The sequence below is a fragment of the Chlorocebus sabaeus genome, chromosome 22, assembly GCF_047675955.1.
Source record: "Chlorocebus sabaeus isolate Y175 chromosome 22, mChlSab1.0.hap1, whole genome shotgun sequence".
NCBI lineage: Eukaryota > Metazoa > Chordata > Mammalia > Primates > Cercopithecidae > Chlorocebus > Chlorocebus sabaeus.
Genome location: NC_132925.1, coordinates 54185575 through 54207094, shown reverse-complemented (window position 1 = coordinate 54207094; position 21520 = coordinate 54185575). Strand labels below are relative to the sequence as shown.

Here is a 21520-nt window from a genome sequence, read left to right as displayed (position 1 = left end):
GGGAACAAAGGCAGGTTTGGGGGGATCTCCTGGATCTCCTTTTTTTTTTTTTTTGAGATGGACTCTAGCTCTGTTGCCCAGGCTGGAGTCCAGTGGTGTGATCTTGGCTCACTGTAACCTCTACCTCTTGGGTTCAAGCAATTCTCCTGCCTCAATCTCCTGAATAGCTGGGATTACAGGCATGTGCCACCATGCCCGGCTAATTTTTGTATTTTTAGTAGAGATGGGTTTTCACCATGTTGGCCAGGCTGGTCTCAAACTCCTGACCTCTGGTGATCTACCCGCCTCGGCCTCTCAAAGTGCTGGGATTACAGGTGTGAGCCACTGCGCCCGGCCAGATCTTCTGTTCTTTAAGGAACAGGCTCTGCCTTGGATCTATAGCTGCACCACTGACTTTCTAGGTGATAAGGTCAAGTCACGTTTCTCTGAGCCTCACTTTCTTTGAGTGGAAAATGAGGACAAAGGCATATTAGATAAATATAATGCATGAGGCATAATTGTGATTAAAATAATTTCCTTGTGTAGACACTGATGTTGAAGAGATTGGGGATTTGTGACAAGCAACAGAACTATATCTTATTCATTAAGGTATTTGCTGTAAGGTATTTGGCCCATAAGGCACTATAATATGGAGGTTTAGAGTGCAGAGGCTGGTATCAAGACTGCTAGGTGTCAGTGCTGGATCTCCTGCTTACCTGGTGGGCATGCTCTTCACCTCTTTGAGCTGCTGTCTCCTGCTCTTTTGAGTGAGAATTATACTAATACCTCCTCTGAAGGTTGATACTGGGATTAAATGGACCCTTGGATATGAAACTGCATTTGGAAGTTGGATGGGCCTATGACGCTTGATTTGGGGATCAGTTCAACCTAGGAAGAGCTGTGATTGTGAGTGTGTGAGTGTGTGTGTGTGTGTGTGTGTGTAACTCTCAACCCTTGGGCCAACCTTAGGGATTACTTCTTGGTCTGGGCATATTCTCTTTCTCTGCCAATGTTCAGCAGAGGTTTGTGAAGTCCAGACTCCTTGGGTGCCAGGCTTCCCTCTGCCTTACTGCTCTCCCCAGTAGGGGGTGCCACCTATATCCTGTGTCTGTATTCCCCATCTCCTCCCTCTGGTTAATCCAGACCCCAAATCAGGCTAACTTTCCCTGATTTTTGGCCCCCGGCCCCTTGCCCCCAAACCTCCTCCTCTGCCTCCTGAGGCCCCGTTCCCCAGTCTTCTTCTATGAGATGGTCAACTATTCCTCATAGGTTAATGGCTCATGGCAGGGTAAGCCTGTCTCCCTCAAATGGTGGGTGTTCAAAAGGTGTGACCTAGTGGAAGTAGAGAGACTGCCCGTTGAGCCGTGGGCCCTTGGGCAAAGGGCATTTCCCTCCCAGGGATTCTGTTTCCCCCTGAGTTCAACTCCACAAAGCGCGGGGACCCAGCTGTCCTTCAGAAAAAGGCCTTGTGATGTGTACCGTGTCTGCATTTCCACGTGTGCATTTATTGTTATTGCTCAGTATAGTGTTGAAAAGGCAGACAAATCCCATTAATTACAAAGAGCACAAGCCAAAGATACAGAGAAATAAAGAGTGTACAATAAGAGCACAGTCACTTCCCAGCCCCGATTGTCCCAGAGACCCCAGAGCCCGGGCAGCTTATGGAAGCTGGAGGCGGCACCATTCCCTCGCTACTCTATTATAAAATATGTGCACACAAGAGTTAGCAAAGTGTGGTGACCCCCGAGAGGAAAGGTCCGGGAGGGAGAGCACCACAGGCATTACAAAACAGACTCAGGGGGCTGAGAAGGGCAGTCCCAAAGCAGCCTCCAACATCGTTTTCAGTGGAGGGGGTGATGGCTGCTACCTGGGGCTGGGGACCCTCCTCCCTACCTGGGTTGGTATGATCTCTACATTAAAATCAGGAGAGCTTGGTTTGGAACTTTGTAAAGGCTTGGGGACTTCCTGCTGTTGTCTGACTTCCGTCCTGACTCTGGAAGGCCTAAAAGCCTTCAAGAAACTCTCCTCCCTACAAGATCCTCTAATGGTGGGATTTTGGACACAATGGCAGGAGAGAGATTTGGGTGGGAGGCTTGTCAGAGTGCACCAGGTTGGCAGCCTCCTGTAGGTAGCGCAAGAGTGGGCTAGGGGAGTGAGGGTTCTGAGAAGGCCCGGGCAAGAACTGCCTGCATCCCAAAGGTGCTGGAGACTCCCAATTAAAGAGCAAGAAACGATCCCCCCAAAACAAAATGAAACAAAAACAACAAAAAATCAGTTCAGGAAAGGGAGACAGGAATAAAGGTTTCTCCAATGATGAGAATTAGAAGTGCAGACAACTGGGCCACACATTCTTTCCCAGCTCCAGGCCTGGGAGAGACTCCTCTTTCTCATCTGGACCAGGGACAGTTGACGGGTCCACCCTAACACAACTAAGGTGGGTGACTTTGGTTCCCAAGCTGGGATTGAGTGGGGGCCTGGTGGCCTCTCATGACAACTCCTGGGCTTAGGGGGCAGGTGAAATGATGGGAGGAACAGAAGGCTTCCCTCAAGATCAGGATGCCCTTTTTGTCCCTCTTTAGAGAACATACTCGATTTCACAGCCCTGAGTGGACAGTAATTACAATGGGGGGAAGATGATGGCACAGGGAATGACAGGGCCCAGGATTTGGGGTGGGAATAGGACAGGGGGTGGAGGACTGAGCACAATTTAAAGTTTATGTGGAAGAATAGATGTGAGAGAATAACTAGGAAATTTTGTAAAAGAAGAGTGAAGGGACTCATCCCACCACATAATAAGACATTAGAAATTGACATTAGAAATTGAATAGTTAAAATTGTATGGCTGGTGCCAGATGAGCCACCCAGGTAAGGGAAGAGAAGTTCCAGAAATAGATCCAAGTCTATATAAGACATCAGTGTGTGGTAAAGGTGGCATTTCAACATGGTTGGGGAAAAGAGTGGCTTCGAATAACTGGGGGACCCAGGACAAGACAGGTTCAGAGTCCTTGAGCCAGTGCAGTCATTTTAATTGGTCCAGTCTCAGAAATAGGACCGCCTCCCTCTTGTCATCTCTATGCTATGGTTGGGACAAGGGGACAAGGGGCCATGGTGAGGGGTTGACGGGAGCAATGGAGGCTGCTCCTGAGTTAAAGAAATCGCCGCCTGAGTTGCAAGGAGGAAACTCCTCAGAGCTCTCCCTGCTCACCTCCAAAGATGAGTGATTCTGCAGTGCCAGGAGTCACTGAAGAGGCTCCCTGCCTTTCCCTCATCTGTTGAGGGGGAGACAAGTTGGTGAGCTTAGCTCTCAGAACCGAATCTGTCAACTTCTCCTGGAGCCCTTGTCTAGAGGGCAGAAAAGAAGCTATATGGATGATGCAGTCCCAAACTAGAAAAAAGTATACATTACAGATATATTTACTATGTTCTGTTTGATGTTGTTTTTTGCCTTTTTTTTTTTAAAACCACAGACATTTCAGAACCACACTGCGCGAGTCAGAAGAGCCAGCAATTGAAAGCATAACCATTGCATAGTATTAAATGAACAGAGATGGTGAGTTCTTTATTTACAATTATTGTCTAGATAAAAAAATTCATAAAAACAGATGAATGGTCATAAATTATTTACCCCCTAATGGGGTGAACTGCCAAACGTACCCCATGCTGCTAGATATAGGACGCAGAGTGCAAGCTTTATGTACTACAGTGAGTTTTGACAAACCAACCATTTCGTGTGTGTGTATGTGTGCGCAAGTGTGAGAGTGAGGGGGTGCATGTGTGCAAGCATCCTTCATTCCTGACAAGAGACGACCAACGCTAATGTTGGCATTCTTCCATCGCTCCCTGTTCCCTAAGCCAGGCTCCACTGAGAACCTCTCCTGGCTCCAAATGAACATGGAGCATGGCATGCAAACACAGCTATCCTGATGTCATGGAATGAGGTCACAGACACATGACTGATCAAAGAAGTGGGGAGATGGAAAACTGTGAGAAAGGAAACTCCAAAAAACACCATGTTCCAAGGCTGCCCCATGTTTTACACATGCAGGTCTTTCCTTCCTCGTAGGAGAGCAGTGGGCTGGCTTTGGTGGCATTTGTACTGGAATCCAATAAGCACATCTGAGGGCTGGTCACCCCTTTGGGTATGCAGTTTCCTCTGCTGGATACATTCAGAGATACTTCTTCATGACATTCAGGTGGTACGCTCTTGAAGGACCTCCTTCCAGGAAGATTTTGCCAGGTGGGATGGGCTGACTTTGAACCCCAAACCCTCAAGTTTTTCCACAGCCATCCAAATGTAGGCCCTCCCAGCTGACTATGGCTCTTTTCCCGAGTGGCTCTCATCTTGTTTATGGAAGAGTTCTCTGGGCCTGGAGAAGGGAAGGGGCTGGGCTGACACAGCCACCATGAGGAGGGTCAGCATGAGGAATGGATTTTGCAAGAGAGGCGGAAAGTGTTTGGTTTTCCTCGAAGCATGGGACATCATCGATCATGGTATTCAAAATGTCTTTTGCACTGTACAAGTTTATGGAAAAAGATCATATGCTGAAAAGTCTCAAAGCAAACTTTGTATTAAATACAAAAGTTCTTTTATGAAAAACGCTGAGCCCCACAAAGTGCTTAGCAGTCAAGAGGCTGACACACAGTTAAATAAGCTCTTATCAAGTGGGATTACTAGTGCTGTTGTCTTGGGGAAAAATAACCACCTTTTCTCACCTGTGATACTGTAGGGTTTCAGAATGGCTTTCTGTTTGGGAAAGCAAGACTTGCTGTTAAAAGGCTACAGTATATATTGTGACTACAGGAAGACAATTTGGTTTAAAATCACACTGAATACATCTCAATATACACATCATAAGGTTCATTCGGATCTAAATAGTGCAGAGAAAAAGGCTATTCTTCTTCAAAAATAAAAATAAAAGCAGCAAGCCATACAGATCCTCATCCAATATGCCAACAGCTCGGACGCTGCCATTAATAAGGAAATAAACCTGTAAGTTACTAAAAAAAAATCAACACATTACCATTTATAATATTTCAACACTACCTCCATCTCTGTACAGACAGTGCCAAAGAGAACCTATTTTTGAAATGCTCTTAGTAAACTCAAGCGAGTTTCATTGAGAGAAAAGTCTTCGAGCAGTGCTTTGCAGATCCTGGCATCCTTGGGCCGGATGGCCGCTAGTGTTGTAAACCCAGGAAGCCTTCTCTCCTCCTCTCCCTTCGTCTACGGAGCACGTTGTTAAACCCCTCAGGCTGGCAACTCGGTAGCATTTGGCTTCTGCCTGAGCCTCTCACGGTAGTGACATTATTGAACGGAAATAGCAGGCAAAAATCTGAGCATGGCTATCATAAAACATCAAGGATGCAACCCAGGGGAAGTGTCTGTTGGGCCGAGCTGTTTTTATAGCATCTCAGCCACCAGTGTTCTTAAACCATACAAATAGCCAAAGACGTTATCTACAGGTTTGTAAACAAATTACATTCTTCTTTTAGGACATAAATAAGTTAAAATAGAGCAATTTAAGCGGAAACAAGGCAACATGCCGGCAAAGAAACTTTATATATCCATGTATATATATTTATATATATATATATCTACCTATCTATATGGACGTATACAGTCTCGGAGAAGTATACGTTGATATAGATACAAAGAAATGGATATAACCTTGTGAGTGTCTATGAAGTTCTTCGGTTCCATTGGTGCAAATCTACTAGGCGAGTTAAGCTCTGCAATTTCAAAAAGTTATTAAATTAATCTATACAACTGAGACCATGCTGCGCAAGCATTTCAAAAACTCACAGACCAGTGGATTGGATAAATAGTCTCAGAAAAGAGTCTGTTTGCAGTTCCCGCCTAAGAAAACAAACAAACAAAAAAACCCCTCCCCAACCCCCAAAAACCAAACAAGGGGAGGATTGAAAGTGTACAGTACATTCATGCGGGGGGTGTGGTGGCTGGGCGGGTGCATGGCTGGTCCATGTCTGGGTGGGAGCCAGGAAGGGCTTGTTTTGGGAAAACTGCTCACTCCCGTAAGCCCCCAGTGGAGATCCCGCCCCTTGCCTCAAAGTGAAAAAGAGTTCAAACAGCATCGCAGCCAGAGAAAGGGTCTGTTGGTGGAAACGTTGGTTTTCTCTCCAGTATTTGGTTTCCGATTGTTGCTCGTTGCTGCTTGGGTGAGTTGGGTGCCTGGATGGATGGGTGCCCAGAAGGCGGGTGGCAGCGGGGTCCATGAGGGTGGGCAGGCAGGCGACAGGGTCCTCAGCTAAAGCGACGTCTCCAGGCTGTGGATGGGGCTCCCTGGACTTGAAGAGGTAGCTGATTTGCTTGTGTCGGTCGTCAGGTTGATCCCACTGTCAATGGCGCTGTTGTTCTTGTTGAGCGATGACGGCGGGCTCGAGTTCTGCTTGAGCGCGGCATCTTCTTCCAGGTCGGTGTCGTCAATGAGGGGGATGTGGGGCTGGGAATCTTCGATCCGGAATTCAGGATGAGCCATGAAGTTATGGATGGAGGTTCGAGATTCAGGCTTTTCTAAACCTTCATAGAGAGAGCTACGGAACGCCTTCACGACGCGGATCTGTAAGGGAAGCACAGGGGTCAGGAGCACCGCCCGGTGACCACAGCCAGGCTCGGGGGGCTCACAGGAGAGGCGGGTGGGAGAAGGGTTAGGGCAAAGCAGGTGGCTGGAATCCACAGTCGCTGGGTGTTATTAGCATTGACAGGATGGGGGAGAGTGAAAAAGGGGGCTCAGGTTATAGGCATCCTTGAGCTGGTTTTTAAAAATTGCTTTGGTTTTGGTAGAAACTAGTGTTAGGACAGGAGAAATCACCAAGCACCATCAAAGAGATGATGGGAAACAGTGGTTAAAGGAAGCACAGTCGACTCCTGCGGGCACCCACACCTAGTGAGAGACTGAGCCTTGTTCACTTTAAAGCAGAGGTTCAACCATGCAGACAGGGAGGAGGACCAGGTGGGAATCAAGTAGGAAAGAGGAGAGGCTATAAAAAAAATTCATCTTAGAAAAACCACACACAGTTAAGAAACCATACAACATGGAACAGGTTATGTGTCACCAACAGAAAAGGAACAGAAAGGAGAGACGGTTGGATGAGCTGGGATGAGAGAGACACATGAGGGCCAAACAGAATGGGAACATCAAATCAAAGGCAGCAAAGCAAACCAAAGCCAACCCAGGGCTTTCTCAGGTGCAGAGCAGAGGCAGCCAGAAAGCACACGGGAGCTGGCAGACAGATGACATTCGGGGGCGGGCTGCATGCCACGCGGGGTCGGGAGCCACACGGCACACAGACAGACACACGGCTACACTTGGAAGCCTGGACAATGTGAACGGAGGTCGTTTGTACCCAGCGTTTCTTTCCTTCATGCATTTGGGAGGTAAACACTCGAGTATAGACTCAAAGCCCTGGCCAGCCAGTCATTGGAGCTTGCTTTGGGGTCTCTTATTTCCTGGGGGATTTTGTTTATTTATTTGTGCTTTGAAAACACAAAACCAAAAAACGAAGCTGGAATCAGATGGCCAAACCCAGCCCCAGTGGGATTCTGGGGTGTGTGCAACTGAGTCACAAAACAGCAAGTTCTTTCATTTTCTGTCTCAGTTGTGAACCACACATCCTGGGGCCTCAGTTTCCTCCGCTGAAGAATGGGAGGAGGCTGGTCATTGAGTCTTCAAGGGCTAGTGGAAAGAGCACTGGACTTGAAGGCAGAAGGACCCAACTTGCGTCCTGGCTCTGCCACATCTGGTGCCTTGACTGTGGACAAGCCACACTAGCTCTCTGGTTGACCTCTGTCCTGCCTCACAGGGTACAGAGGGACAGGACCCTCACTTGGAAGAGAGGTGTCCCTTCTCTGGACTCCTGGGAGGGGCAGTAGTGCCTGTCATCTCAAGAGTCTGATGGGACTTGGGACAAAGGTGCCTCCTCCTCTCGTCCCAGCCCCAACTCGGAGTGCAGTCAGAGGTGGAGAAAACAAGGTGGCATTGGCGCCTCCAGGACAGAGCCTTAGTCAGCTGCTGTGTGCAGGCCAAGTGGCACCCACCTGCAGAACAGTGGCTGCCCTACACCACAGGCCTGCGGGGAGGCAGGGGACTGGACGAGACGGTCGTGGGGAGGCCCTTGAAGTCCCAGGACTTGAGCTCTCAGAGGAACCCAGGGGTAGCTCCTTTGTGGAACCCTGGTGGGGAAAGCCCTCTTCCATGGAAGTGGAGTTTCTAGGTGACAGTGGTTGATGATTTTAAGTGTCATCGCTGAAGGTTTGTTTTACTGTTGCAGAGGGAATTCTTTCTAAAGCATGTCACATGCTCCTCTGACTTCTAATTTAGAGTGCACAGAGAATAATTTAATGTAAGGTTTGTCAATTATCCTTCTTGGTCTTAGGTAAGACCCCATGGATTGGCTTGTTTTTTCTCCCTTGCTCTCAGCCATCGCTTACTAGTTAGTGCTGACTTTTCTGTTTTCTGAAAAGCACCTCTGTCCTTTCACCTTGCATACTGTGAGCTGGGACTCCAGGGTACCCTACTTGCTGGAATCGTGCTTTAAATAAGAGGCAACAAGTGCCAAGCAAGAGCCAGCCAGACACGGCCTTCGTGCTGGTGCTCCATCACAGCCACTGTGGCTGCTGAGCTGTTTTCCCCTGGAGTCCCTCTTTGTGGCTCTGCAGAGATGGTTCATATTCTGATCTCCTGGTAAGTGAGCTGTTACACCTTGATTAATTGAAAACAAAGAAGGCACTGCTGGCCTCAGCTTTCTTATTTGTAGAGTGGGAATAGCGTCACGGCTGTAGCTGCCTAGCTTGGTGCTGTGTGTTCTGAGGCTGAAGTGCAATTCAGATGCTGACTGGAACACCTAGTGTATGTGTGGGGCAGGGGGATGGTGGCAGGACCCTGTCATGTGACTGACAACGCAGAGGGGATGACACACAATGAGATGAGGCCCCTCCGCCCTCCCCCTGGCATGGAGACAACAGAAAAAATGAACTGCTCTGGACAAGACTGTGGGGACAAGACTTTTTGGGACACCCCGCCACGGCCATCTCAAGTCTCCACTTCGGTTCTCTCCGAGGCTGAAATGGAAAAAACTATGGGAAAAAAAAGCTCTTCCATCTCCCCTCCCTGCCTACCCTAAAGGTAGGATTTTTTTTTGGGGGGGGCATAAGCTGCATTTGGGTGTGGGGGTGAGGGGAAGGAGAGGAAGGGACCCAGTGAGCAGGATTTCAGATGTTTTGGTTTCGTCAGCACAAAGGGAGCAGGGAGACCCACGCCTGTTGTCAGAGGGCTCTGAGGAAACGCACAGGCCCTGGTCTGAGATGGGTTCGACATACTCGAATGTTTACCCGGCTTCAAGGAAGCCAAGAGTCTGGGACTGATTCACATTCATTTCAGGCTCAAGGTTAAAGACTCACAACCTCTTTTAATTTCACTCTCTCTTGCTGAACTCTGTGTCCAGGGTTCTCTAGCCCTCTAGGGAAACAAACACATGGAATATTCAGACAGCGGAGAGGTCTAGGGTCCCCCCCACAAAGCAAGCCATTTTCTCGCCAACCCAAGGTTGCACTAAATTAGTTACCAAAACACTAATGAGAAGTCCAGCTTTCTTCCCTTTTCATTGTCTTCATTTCTCCCCCTAACAGTGCAAACTCCTTGCCCTAGGAGTCTTCAGAACCAGGAATCTGCAGGGGAAGTGGGAGCAGGAAGTGCCCTATCTGTCCAGCAAGGTACGGCGTCCAGAATGTGGCTGGGACCTGGCTTATGGGGCTGGCTCTTGGCTTGGGTGGTTTGAAGGAGCAGGACTTCCATTGATAAACATGGAGCCTGCTACAGACTTACTGAGTACAAAGATGGTTTGAGATGAGTTAGGAATTTGAGGCAATGAGAAAGAGAGGCTGTGCAGCTTTGCCTTGGATCGAAGTGTGGGATGCTAATCTGGTCCTTGATCACCAGTGGGAAGGTGCCCTCCTTGCCAGTCCTGGCCACGCTGGTAGAAGTTCAAGCTGAGAAACAGCTTCTCTGGCCTTCCCTGGAGGACTGACTCCTTTTCACGAATGTGAGGCTATGGGCATGGGCACTGGTTCCGGAATGGAAGTTCAGCCTCTGTGGCTCCAGGTCTGTGGGCCTCCTGGGAAGCGGTATAAGTAGTGGGAAGAATGAGGGACTCCAGAGTCACACGCCCTTGCTGTGTGATCCTGGCCTCATCAGTGTCTTTCTCTGCGAAATGGATGTATTGGCAGGTCCTCCCCTCCCACAATTCAGTGGTGAGGCATCTTTGAAGTAAAGGGAGTGGGGAACTGCCCTGGAAATGTTGAGTGGGGCTCAGGTATAAGGCACTAGGCGTGTGCCATTAAGTTTCTGGGGTAAAAACAAGCTCGTTTTTGAGTAAGTCAGAAGAGTGCACCAATTCATCCCTTCCCGAGTGTCCTCGCGCCATGTGCCTCATGACTGCGGTCAGGCTTACCACGTGCGTCTGTCTGCTGAGGCCTTCATCTTGCAGTGGTGCTGTGGGGAGGGGAGGGCCTGTGATGTGTTCAGGGGCTTTCCTCACTCCAGTGTCCCAGGTCAGAAGTCAGGCCCTGTCCCAGGCCTTTGTGGTCAACTCTTCATAACCCAGGGGACAGTGGATTGACTCCTTCCAGGGCATACTGGCTGCAGGTGTTTTTGCCTCGGCAGGCACATGAGCAGCCTCCTCCGCTGGGGAATCCCCAGGAAGCAGATTCCTCTCAGAAGGCTGGTGGGGTGTGGTGGGGGTGAAGGAGTTGTGGGGTAGTAGGGCAGCCCACTTCCTCATCCCATCAAATTGGGGCCCTTCTCTCACTTCCTGGCCACCTGTTTAAACCTCCCTGTGGGAGGAAAGCATACTGGCTTCTGCAGGGACCTTGGCTGGTATCTAGAGGGTCCTCAGAGTCCTTGGAGACCAGAGGAGGCAGCACTGTTGTAGACACTACTCAAGCAAAGGAGGCATGAGGCTGTGTTGTCCAAATGTGTGTGCTGAAACCGCAGAGGCTGTGATCCTGTCTGGGAACCAGTGCCCTCAGGCAGGGGTTTGGTCAGGCTATTTTTAAGACCACAGGCTCAGGAAGGGTCTCAGGAGGGACCCAGAATTACAGGCTGGATTCTGTCACAGAGGGGGAATGCGAGATTCTCCGGGAGGTGTGAAGAGGGGAGAGGCAAGATGGGGAGCAGGGTGAGGAGGTCCTGGCCAGCCCCGCTGGGTCCCCTGAGAGAATGAGGGGTCAGGGCAAGGACTGTCAAGTTGGCTTTGGCTGAACCTCTGCCTGGGCTTCTTTTCCAAGACTGTTCCAAAGTTGGGGTAACCACGGGCTACAGGGGACTGATGTGGCCTGGAAGGAGGTCAGTTTAGACACATTCCTGTCTAAGCATTTCTGCAGAAATGAAGAAGGGGGTACTTCTGCAAAGAAGTGTTATTCCCAGACTGGCCCTATTGAATGGCTTTACAAATGACACAGAAGGAAAGCTGAGAAAGAAGTGGCTGAGGTTTGAGAGGACAGTTCTAGCTTCTAGACTGTGAAGGCTAAGATGAGGGGCTAACTCAGGGAAGACTTCCAAAGGTGGTGCGGGGGCCCAGCAATGTCAGGTGTGCTCTGTTGTGGCCAGGGTGAAGTGCTGCCCTTCAAGAAAGAGGCTGAACTGGGATGGATGAAGAACTGGGCTTTCACCCAGAAGCCAGACTCCTGGCAGGCAGCCCCAGCCAGAGGGCCGCAGGAATCACCAGGAGGGGTGGCAGAAGGGAAGAAGCGGATTTTTCCCCATGTAGCTCTCCCTGACAGGACACTTGGTCACCGCACCTCAGGATAGGTGGGGTGCTGAGCAAGGCCAGAGCTGAGCTGGTGCAGAAAGGAGCTGGGAGGTCAGCTGGCTAGGCTGCTGCAAAGGTGAGAGCTCTCTGGTCTAAAGGGGAGGAGGATGGGACCAGTGTTGCCTTCCCCTAGAAATCCTGGCAGTGACTGCCTAGTGATGGTATCTCATGGAAATGTGACTCAGCCACCATCTGCTGAAATGCATCTCCATTTCATCTTGGCTCCCTGGGCCTCCCCAGCACTGCATTTCTGTGCTGACGAATGAGCACTGAGGGGCTCCTTCCCTGCTTTCTGCTTCTGTCCTGCCACTATAGGTCGTGGACATTTGCCATCAACAGGCTTTCTGTGGCCTGCGCCTCCACTGGAGGCACTGAGAGAGGCGCTCCCACCAGCACACAGGGCTACCGCTGCTGCAGGGGGGTGTGTTGTGGGTGTTCTGGTTTTGGATGGGGGTACAGGCCCTTTATAGAGTTTCAAGAGATGAGCTGGAGTCTACTTCTCATAAAGAAGCTGGAGGCTAAGACAGACACTGTGTCAACTGGAGAAGACCAGAGCCAGGGGCTCCCCTGCAGATCAGAAGGGCCTGGCTGGAAGCGAAGCAGGGCGGTGGGAGGAAAGACAGGCTTTTCCCTATGGGGCCCGAAGCCATGGGTCCGGGAAAGAGCTAAACAAAGCCAGCGGTGAGTGCTCTAGATCAGAAGTGGTGGCATGAGGAGATGAACTTGGCAGGAGGGAGATGAAGGAGGGGCCACAGTCTCAGGCTATCCCTCAGATAAAGGAGGGCAGGATGCCCAAGGGTAGATCAGGTCCCTCTGGGCCTGCTGGCACCCAGGCAAGACATGAGGCTCGACCCACCATTTTCTACCAGGGGTCAGGCTGAATGGGCCAGGGACCTTGTCCTTTCCAGGAAGGGCTTAGAACTTCAGTAAGCTCCAAGCTCAGCCACAGGGAAGGCTATCTGCAGGGCAGCTGATGCTGTCAAAAGTGCAAGGGGAGGAGTGACAGGAAGCGGGCAGAGACTCTGAACAGCTGGGGTGCAGCCTCCAGGCTGTGAGCTCCTAGGTGGCCTGGGACCCCTGGCTGACTATGACCTCTGACCTGCAGTGACCTCTTGGCTCAACCATCCCCCTTGATCATGACCCTCATTGCTATGGGTGCCCCCTGACCAGCTGGGAAAGCCTGGATGATGTGACCCTCTCCTGGTTGGATCCCAACGTGACTGACTGTGACCCTGAGGGGCTTGCTTCCCTTGACCCACAGTGACCCTTCTGCTGACTCTGACTGCAAGACTGGGACCTCTTGTCTAACTCTAACCCTTGCCTTGGTGGTCCAGGCTTTTGCTGACCACATATGACCCTGGGCCAGTGGGACACTCTGTGTCACCTCCATGTCTGTCCCCCTCTGGCTGCCGGGACCCTGTGGTGGATTGGGACCATTTGGTCACTGATGTCCTCTTGACCATTGCTGATCCCTTGACTGAACCAGACCTTTTGGCCACTTGGGACCCTAACGACCCTCTGATTAACCCTGGTCCACTGAGTGACTGCCACTGCATGACTGGTTACACTCTCCTGACCAATGGGACCCTTTTCGGTGGCTGTGACCCTTCAGCCCCCTGGGCCTGATCGTGACCAGCTGCCCCCCATGTCCTCTGGTGCCCCAGCCCCTGCCCGCCTGGGAGCTGGCGTGGGCAGTGCCAGCCGGAGGCAGTAAGGAGTCACACTCACGCCCGGCTGCAGCAGGAGGAAGGCTGGTCGGAGAGGAAAGAGCATTGGACAACGACACGCGACTAGGGCTAGAGAGATTGGCTACATCCTGGCTCTGGCTGGTGACCGAGGACTGTCTCCGCAGGGCCCCCTGAAAGGAGGCCCCGCTCTTGAAAGTATTGACTACTTCAATCTGCAACGGAGGAGAGAACGAGACAAGTTGCGAGAAGAACGAACACAACAGCTACATGACTGACAGGCGCAACATCACAAGAACAGCCGCAGCCACGGCAACAACGACAATGTCACTTAAATCAAAACAAAAATACCAGACACACTCCAAGGCTCTGAAAGATGTCTGCTCAGCTCTGGGCCCACCTGCAGGCCCCAGGGTCCCTGGGAGGACACAGGGGGTCTGGCCTTTGTCTTGTGCTAGTGGCTCAGGGGCCAGTGGGCTGGGTGAGGCCGGTGGGGGAGGCAGTGATTAAACATGGCATCTGGAGGGAAGAGAGCAGTGTTCAGCCTCCCTCAGGTACAAGCGTGGAGGTAGAGAGTGTGGTGCGGGCCCTGAGGTGAACAGAGCTTGGCCTAAATTCCAGCTCTGTCACTTACTAGCTAGGTGACCTTGGGCAAGCCACCTCTCTGAGTTGAGTTTCTTGTTCTTAAGAAGGGTCAATGCCACCTGCCCGGCAGGGTTATCTGTAAGTGGCAAAGCACCTGACCCACAAGAGGCAGGCAAGACAGACGCTCCTGCCCACTCAAGAAACCGCAGTCCTTGCTTCCTCCCATAATTTGGAGACCCCTGCATGGCTCTGCTGCCAGGGCAGTGACAGCACCAGGGCCACAGTCACTGAGTTGTCCTCGACCTCCCAGGAGGTGGGGGCAGGCTGGGAGGGCTGGCTGCCAGGGTCCTAATCGGGGGAGGTGAGCCCAGGCCCGTGTCAGGCAGCTCTGGGTCTGAAACCTGCTTCCAGCCCCCACCCCAGCTGTGCCAGCTTGGTAGAAAGGGCCATCTCCTGGACCTCGGTAACCTCTAAAACTGGGGGAGTCACATCTACATCCCAGGGCTGTGAAGGTCACATGAGGTGAGGTTTGGGACAGGGTACAGAGGGGTGGGAGGTGGCCCAGGTGAGCTATCTGCTACATCGGGTGGAAATGAGATGCTGGGCCACAGCTGGCAGGATGGTGGCCAGGTGGGTGCCTCTACACTGCACTTCACCCAAGTATGCTGGGGCATGGAGGAACTCCCACTCCAGCTCCCGGATGGTCTGGGCAAGAGACCCACAGAGTCCCTCCTGACTCTCCCCTCGCAGGGCTGTGACAGCACTTGTGAGCTACAACACCTGCTCCAGGCATAAGGGCCCATGTGAGAGCATGTGGTGTGTGTGGGGGGGAGGGTGGGGAGGGCGCAGGTGTGTCGTGTGCCACATGGCGGCCATGCTGTCTCTGCTCTGGGGAAGAAACCTGCTTCTGGCTGGCTACACCGTGCACCTGTGCTCCCCTGGTGTGCTTGGTGTGTGCTTGTGTGTCTGTGTGTACTTGGGGATGACTGACCTTTGCTCCCCACAGCCTCTCCACCCCCTAGGGGAAGCTGGGGAGAGCAACTGAAGCCCCCGTGGAGGTGGCGGACCCCCTGATCACCAGGCCCTGGGGGACCCTGGGCGATCTGGCCTGCAGCTTCTGTCCAGCCTTCACACGGTCCCTCTGGGTGGCTGCCCCCAGCCGAGTGACAGTCCCCTCACTCACCTCTGCCCTCAGAGCCACCCTTCCCCACCCTCTCAGGGAAATCCCCCTGGAGACCATGGTGGGTGCGACCCCTACCGCTTCCCCTTGCTGCCCTGAGAGGGCACAATGGGACCTCCCTGAGGAGGCCACGCTGTTCCTTAGCAGCCACGGGAGTGTGTGTGCAACGTGGGTGTGCAAGTGGCTGGTGAGAGCTGGCCGGGACCCCTCTGTAGCCACCCTCCCTCAGCACCAGAGCTGGGCCCTGGGGGGCAGCACAAGCACACTCACCTCCATCCCCTGGCCCGCCCCGGCCAGGCCTGGGCCCAGCCCCCAAGAGCCTCCTGTACCTGCGTCTGGATCCGATTCAGGCCTCGGAACCACAGGATCTGGCCCCGCCGCAGCTCCCGCTCTGCATGGTCGATCTCCTCCACGTCCTCGTTGAGCTCCTCCTCCGGGATCTCCTCCTTCTGCGTGAGCCTGCCTGCCTCCTTGAGGAACTTGAGTCTGCTGGTCGGGATGGTGGCGATGACCTGCAAGGGACCCCGGCTGTCAGAATGGGGGGGCTGTCCTTCCTGGTGGCCTTGTTTCCCTGACACCCACTCCTCTACCTCCCTCCTCCTACCGACTCACCCAGGCATGTGATCAATCCACTCCTTTACCCACCTCACCTGTTCCTCAGCCCAGTCTTTGACAGTTTCCTTTTTTTTTTTTTTTTGAGACAGAGTTTCACTCTTGTTGCCCAGGCTGGAGTGCAATTTGCTTTTTAATTCACTCATTCAGAGTCAGGGTATATAGTGGACAATCTTGGCCTCTAGGAGTTGGACAGATGTGGCTTTGAATACCCCAGACAGTCCCGGTCCTATGGCCTTGGGCAAGTCATTTAACCTCACTGAACTTTGGTTTTCCTAGCTGTAAAGTGGGGGCTGCTCTGGCCATGGTGAGAACTGGGCACGGTGGAGGGTCTAACTCATCCTGCATGAGCCTGGCCCGTGGCTGGCTCTCAGCCCTCCTGGGGTTACTTATTCCTCTGTCTCTTATTCCTCCTGAGATCACTGGACCCTGAAGGCAACCAATCCTGGACTGGGAAGGCAGTATGGGAAAGAGCTATGCCTTCATTCCTAATCTTCGCCAAATGGCTTGTCTGTGGGGCTGAGGACCCAGACGCAAGCCCTACAGGAAAGCTGAGGTGGCAGATGCCAGAGGTCCCTTCCATCTCCTGTAGGGACAGACAGGCACTGGCTCGAATGCAGCCTCAGGGGGCTCCCTGGGAGTGTAAAGTCAGCACTGACCACTGGCATTAACCTTAGTCTTCTGAATCCTTCCCTCAGATACTGGGCCCAGCCCCGAAGAGCCTCCCGTAGGGTGTGGGCCCCAGTGGGATAAAGATGGCCTGGCCCCTAGGGTGCCCAGGGAATGGAGTTGCTCAGTCACACCTGGTTTATCACTCTCCAAAGCAGCCCCAAAGGCTACAGGAAGTCCTTTTGGATGAAACTAAACTGTCTTATTTATCTTTTAGTTAATTTTGCCCCTGTAGCTTCTCACTGTAGCCTGCAGACAGCTTGAAGGCAAGAACAATGTCTCCCACCCATCGGGTCCCTCTGCCTGGGTGTGTGAGCACCTTGGGAATAAAGCCCCTTAGGTCCTGCATTGGTTCTGGGCACTCCTCCCAAGCCTGTGTCCTGGGTCAGGAGCCTTTGAGCTGCATGCTGTCAGAGCTGTGACAGGGTCTGGAACGCAGGCAAACGTAGAAAAAGGAACTGGCGGGAGAGTATTCTGGGGTCAAAGCTGGAAGGGCCCCTAAAAAGCATCCAGCCCAAGGAGCCCTGGAGCTGAGGCAGCTCTCAGACGGCCACAGGCACAGCACTGAGTAACACTGCAGTGTGGCAGACTGTGTCCTGCTTGCATTCCCTCTGAGTGCTCTACAGGACCCTGATTGACGCCAGCTGGCCACCAGCGCCGGCAGACCATTGATTCATCTCCCTTCCTAAGAAGGTGCTCCAGCCTTGAACCCCTGGCAGGCCATGGCTTCTAGCTGGAGTTTCATAACGTCATTCTCATTAATGTTTTTGTTAGCTTCCATTTATGACAAGTGATACTGATTTTCCAGTTCTTAGTAATATGACATTGCCTTTAAAAACAAATTTAAGTTAAAAAAACTGACGTGATTGAGAGAAACTATATAAACAACAGGAGCAGTGGTAGATAGATATAAGGCAAAAATCAGAGCAGTAGTACCCAGAGGACCAGTATGGGACCTGGGACAAGCCCCCTTGCTCAGATGTCCAGCGACAGGGAGGGGCTTGCCAGGGGTCTGGCAGCCGGTTCCTGGGGGTCCTGGATTCTCCATCCAGTGCTGTCTCCCTTGCCCTGCTAAAAGGCACCTCCTGCGACCTACCAGGAACTTACCTGGCCCCAAACGAGCTCTCCTAACCCAATGAATATGCACCACATCCACTGGTCCAGCTGCAGTGGAGAGCAGCTGAATGGCTTCCCTCCAAACTGCACGATCACTATCTGGAGGTCAGAGGGGAGCAGAGAAAGAGAGAGAGAGGCCATCAGGGGCCAGCACAGAGGGCTGGGCTCCGGCTGCTTGCTGCCCACCCAGGCCTGGTTAGGGTGGGGGCCTCACTACCTGGATGGCAAAGGTGCCCAGCACAATGGTGCAGAAGATGGGGTTCCGGAAGATGCCGTCAAAGACATTGCGCTCGCCGTGGATCTTGCGGGCGTTGATCTCGTTGAAGAGCTGCATCATGACGAAGGTGTTGAAGATGATGGTGTAGTGCTCTGAGGGTGGCGAGTGCAGGGGCGCGTTCCTCCCGCTGTCAATCTGGAACATCTTCTCGCCTGCCAAGTGAGAGGGTGGGGCTGGGCTGAAGGCAGCGGTGGGGGAATCAGAGGGGAGATGCCCGGCCTTTCGTGGGGGCCTCTTCTGAGGGGTGAGGTGAATCCCCAAGACACAGAGGCATGCTTGGATGCTGGGGGTCCAGGTGGCTGTGCTGTTGGCTGGTCAGAGAGTAGGAGTGAAGGGTCAGCAAAGCCCTCTCACCTCTGGGGGAGAAAGGCCTTGGGGAACTGTCTTCCACTTTTTCTGTGGAAACCTGATAAAGGTGGATGGCCAGTTGTGTTAAAGGTGGGCGACATGGCTTCTAAAAAGTGACCCCAGACTGGCACACTCATTCTGGACTACGAGGACAGGATACCTGCGGGAGGCTTTGCGCCGCCCCAAGAGTGCTGCTGCTTGTACCCGAGCATGTCCCTTGCTGAGACCTCTACAGACTTATGGGGCTGTTACTAGAGATGCCAATTCATATATGGAGCCCAGGGCTTCTGGGCCAGGCTGGCTCTGGACCCTCCCATGTGGCTTCATTCTAACACCTGAGCTGTCACATGGTGGGGCACTGCTGTGTAGACGCTGCCGATGGGGCGTCTGATGCAGTCCTGTATCATTTTTGTTTTGTTATGTTTTTGAGATGGAGTCTCGTTGTTGACCAGGCTGGAGGACAGTGGCGCAATCTCGGCTCACTGCAACATCCGCCTCCTGGGTTCAAGTGATTCTCTTGCTTCAGCCTCCCAAGTATAGCTGGGATTACAGGTGCATATCACCACGCCTGGTTAATTTTTGTATTTTTAGTAGAGATGGGGTTTCTCCATGTTGGCCAGGCTGGTCTCGAATTCCTGACCTCAAGTGATCCACCCGCCTCGGCCTCCCAAAGTGCTGGGATTACAGGCGTGAGCCACACCTGGCCAAGTCCTGTGTCCTTTTGCACAGTTGAGTAAAGTGGTGCCAGGAGGCTTGTGGAGTTTTCTGGGTGTGAGATGTCCCAACACTACCCAGGGTAGGCGCTGCTCAAGTGACCAAGCCAGCAAGCTGACCAGGACCCCCGCTCTCCTCTCCTCTCCAACCCCTCCACCTCCTCTGAATCTCTTTTAATTCTGCATATTTGTGGCTTCCTCTAAGCTTTTTCATGATTGGTTTTACAACAGTAAAATGTGTCCTGACAACACACTACTTTTTTTCGTTTTTTTCTTTTTTCTTTTTTTGAGACGGAGTCTCGCTCTGTCGCCCAGGCTGGAGTGCAGTGGCCGGATCTCAGCTCACTGCAAGCTCCGCCTCCCGGGTTTATGCCCTTCTCCTGCCTCAGCCTCCTGAGTAGCTGGGACTACAGGCGTCCGCCACCTCGCCCGGCTAGTTTTTTTGTATTTTTTAGTAGAGATGGGGTTTCACCGTGTTAGCCAGGATGGTCTTGATCTCCTGATCTCGTGATCCGCCTGTCTCGGCCTCCCAAAGTGCTGGGATTACGAGCTTGAGCCACCGTGCCCGGCCACTACTTTCAAAATTTATAAAAGGCAACTGCCTTTGAGGAATGGATCCATGCCCACCTCCATCATACTCTGGACTTTGAGGATGAGTGAAAGGCCAGCTCCAGGAGGCTCCTGTAAGGACAGCACTGGCCCTGATTCCATGTGGGACTGTGGGTCAGATCCTACCCCTCTCTGGGCCTCTGTTTCCCCATCTGTGACCTGGCGGTAGGCTTTGCTGGGGTTGCCTCCGAAGCATCTGTGGAAACCAGGCCAGTTTTGGCCCAGCCAGACCTGGTTCTGTGCCCAGACTCTTCCTCAGACTGGCTGTGTGCCCTTGGGCAAGTCACCTCACCTCTCTGAGCCTTGGTGCCCTCGTTTGTAATGCGGGGTGGAGGCAAATGTGCTTGCCTCACCAAGTGGAAGACCCAAACACGCAGCCCAAGTGGAAGCAAGTGAGAATCGGTGGTGGTGTGAGCGTGTGTGCCCTTCCCCAGGAAGCCTTGCTGAGGGTCCCTTCCACCAGGCCAGGATAAGGTGCTGGAATGGGTCAGAGAAGGGGTGAGTCACTCCCCTCCCAGTCTCAGGCTCCTCTGGGGCTGCCATGCAATGCTTCAGCACCTGGACAGGGCCTTACACAGTCTGTACTTGGTGCCAGGAGCTGTCACCAGTGGAGAAAGCCACTGATGGCTTTGGGGTCAGCCAGAGCTGGGACAGGGCCAGGCCCTCTTCCAAGACTCGCTGGTGTGGCCTTGGGCAACTTACTTGACCTCCCTGAGCCTCAATTTCCCCATTAGCAAAACAGGAGGGGGTTGTGACTCGAGAATGCTGAGTGACAGCCGTAGTGCACCAGGAAGGTGATGACCCCGCCTGGGAGAGGCGTGGGTGGGCGAGGCGCTCACCAACGAAGAGGAGGGTGAAGATGAGGGCGAGCTGGTAGACGGCATGGCCCAGGATGTTCTTCATCATGGTCCTGGAGATGAGCGGCTTGTTGCGGCCATACGGCTTCCTCAGCAGCAGGGTCTCTGTGGGCGGCTCGGTGGCCAGTGCCAGCGAGGCAAACGTGTCCATGATGAGGTTCACCCAGAGCATCTGCACAGCTTTCAGAGGGGAGTCCTGGGGACGGGCAGGAGAGGGCTGTCACCTGTGTGCCCACCTGCCCCTGTGAAGTGATGGGTGGGTTCATGGTGTAGTGTCCGCAGGCTCCTGCTGGAGGCTGGAGGCCGACCTACCCCTTGGCTCCCCAGCAGGCATGGAGCCGTTCTCTGATGCCCTCTCTGGAGATCAGCGCAGACCTGCCCACCTCAGCCCCATCTGCCCCGCCAGGAGATAAGTGAGTCCCCCCAGGCCCAATGGCCACCAGCTCCCTGCCTTCTGGTAAATTCAGCAGCATCTCACCATCTTCCCCTCTCCCCTCCAGCCCCCAAGGAGGGGGGTCTCTCCTGGCTGAGGCCAAGACCATTCCCACTGCCTCCAGCATGGGTTCCTACCTCCTCCTCCTACTGCCTCCTCCCCCTCGGGCTCTCCTGTCCTACAAATAGAGCCCATCCCCCAACCCCCAATTTCTTCTCCCCTCTTATCCCACCGTACCTTAAAAAATTATTGTGTGTATCTATGACTCAAAAATTAATACATTTCAAGGTAGGAAATGTTGGCAAATGAGGAATAGCAGAAGCAACTAAACTTGTCAAGGACCTCACCACTTGTAGGTCACCACTGTCCAGGTTCTGGGAAGGACCCTTTCGGACCTGTCTCTTTGGCTGAGAGGAGCTGGGTCTGCTGTCCCCATCCTTTCTCACACCCCCATGTATCTTGTCCACAGCAGCCAAACTTTGGCCCCTCCATGCTCCCAGAATGCCCTCCTCCCATGTCACCAGCACCTTCTGTGCCACGAGTTGCAGGACCTCTTCTCGGCCTCATGTCACTGACCTCGCCCCTGCACTTGGCCACTGCCTCCCACTTGCAGTCCTGACCCCACTCTCCT

General features: G+C 52.9%; 1 protein-coding gene across 13 annotated transcripts in view; it reads right to left on the bottom strand.

The window, feature by feature from the left end:
- Window positions 1-1455: 1455 nt before the first annotated feature.
- The window catches only part of ATP2B2 (ATPase plasma membrane Ca2+ transporting 2), a 381947-nt gene continuing 361882 nt past the window's right edge, over window positions 1456-21520 (bottom strand). For 5 of the 13 annotated variants that reach the window (XR_012090577.1, XR_012090579.1, XR_012090580.1 and 2 more), the window contains 6 exons: window positions 20439-20652; window positions 17870-18081; window positions 17644-17751; window positions 15585-15767; window positions 9401-13705; window positions 6453-6557 (listed from right to left, as the gene is read on the bottom strand). Coding sequence is in view for 8 of the 13 variants with exons in the window: in XM_073009850.1 (XP_072865951.1) it covers window positions 6246-6557; window positions 15585-15767; window positions 17644-17751; window positions 17870-18081; window positions 20439-20652 (1029 nt within the window). In the remaining 5 variants the exon portion in view is untranslated. Of the gene's footprint in view, window positions 6558-9400; window positions 13706-15584; window positions 15768-17643; window positions 17752-17869; window positions 18082-20438; window positions 20653-21520 lie in introns of all 13 variants that reach the window. The other 8 variants (XM_073009850.1, XM_007985223.3, XM_007985230.3 and 5 more) reach the window with 4 other exon arrangements.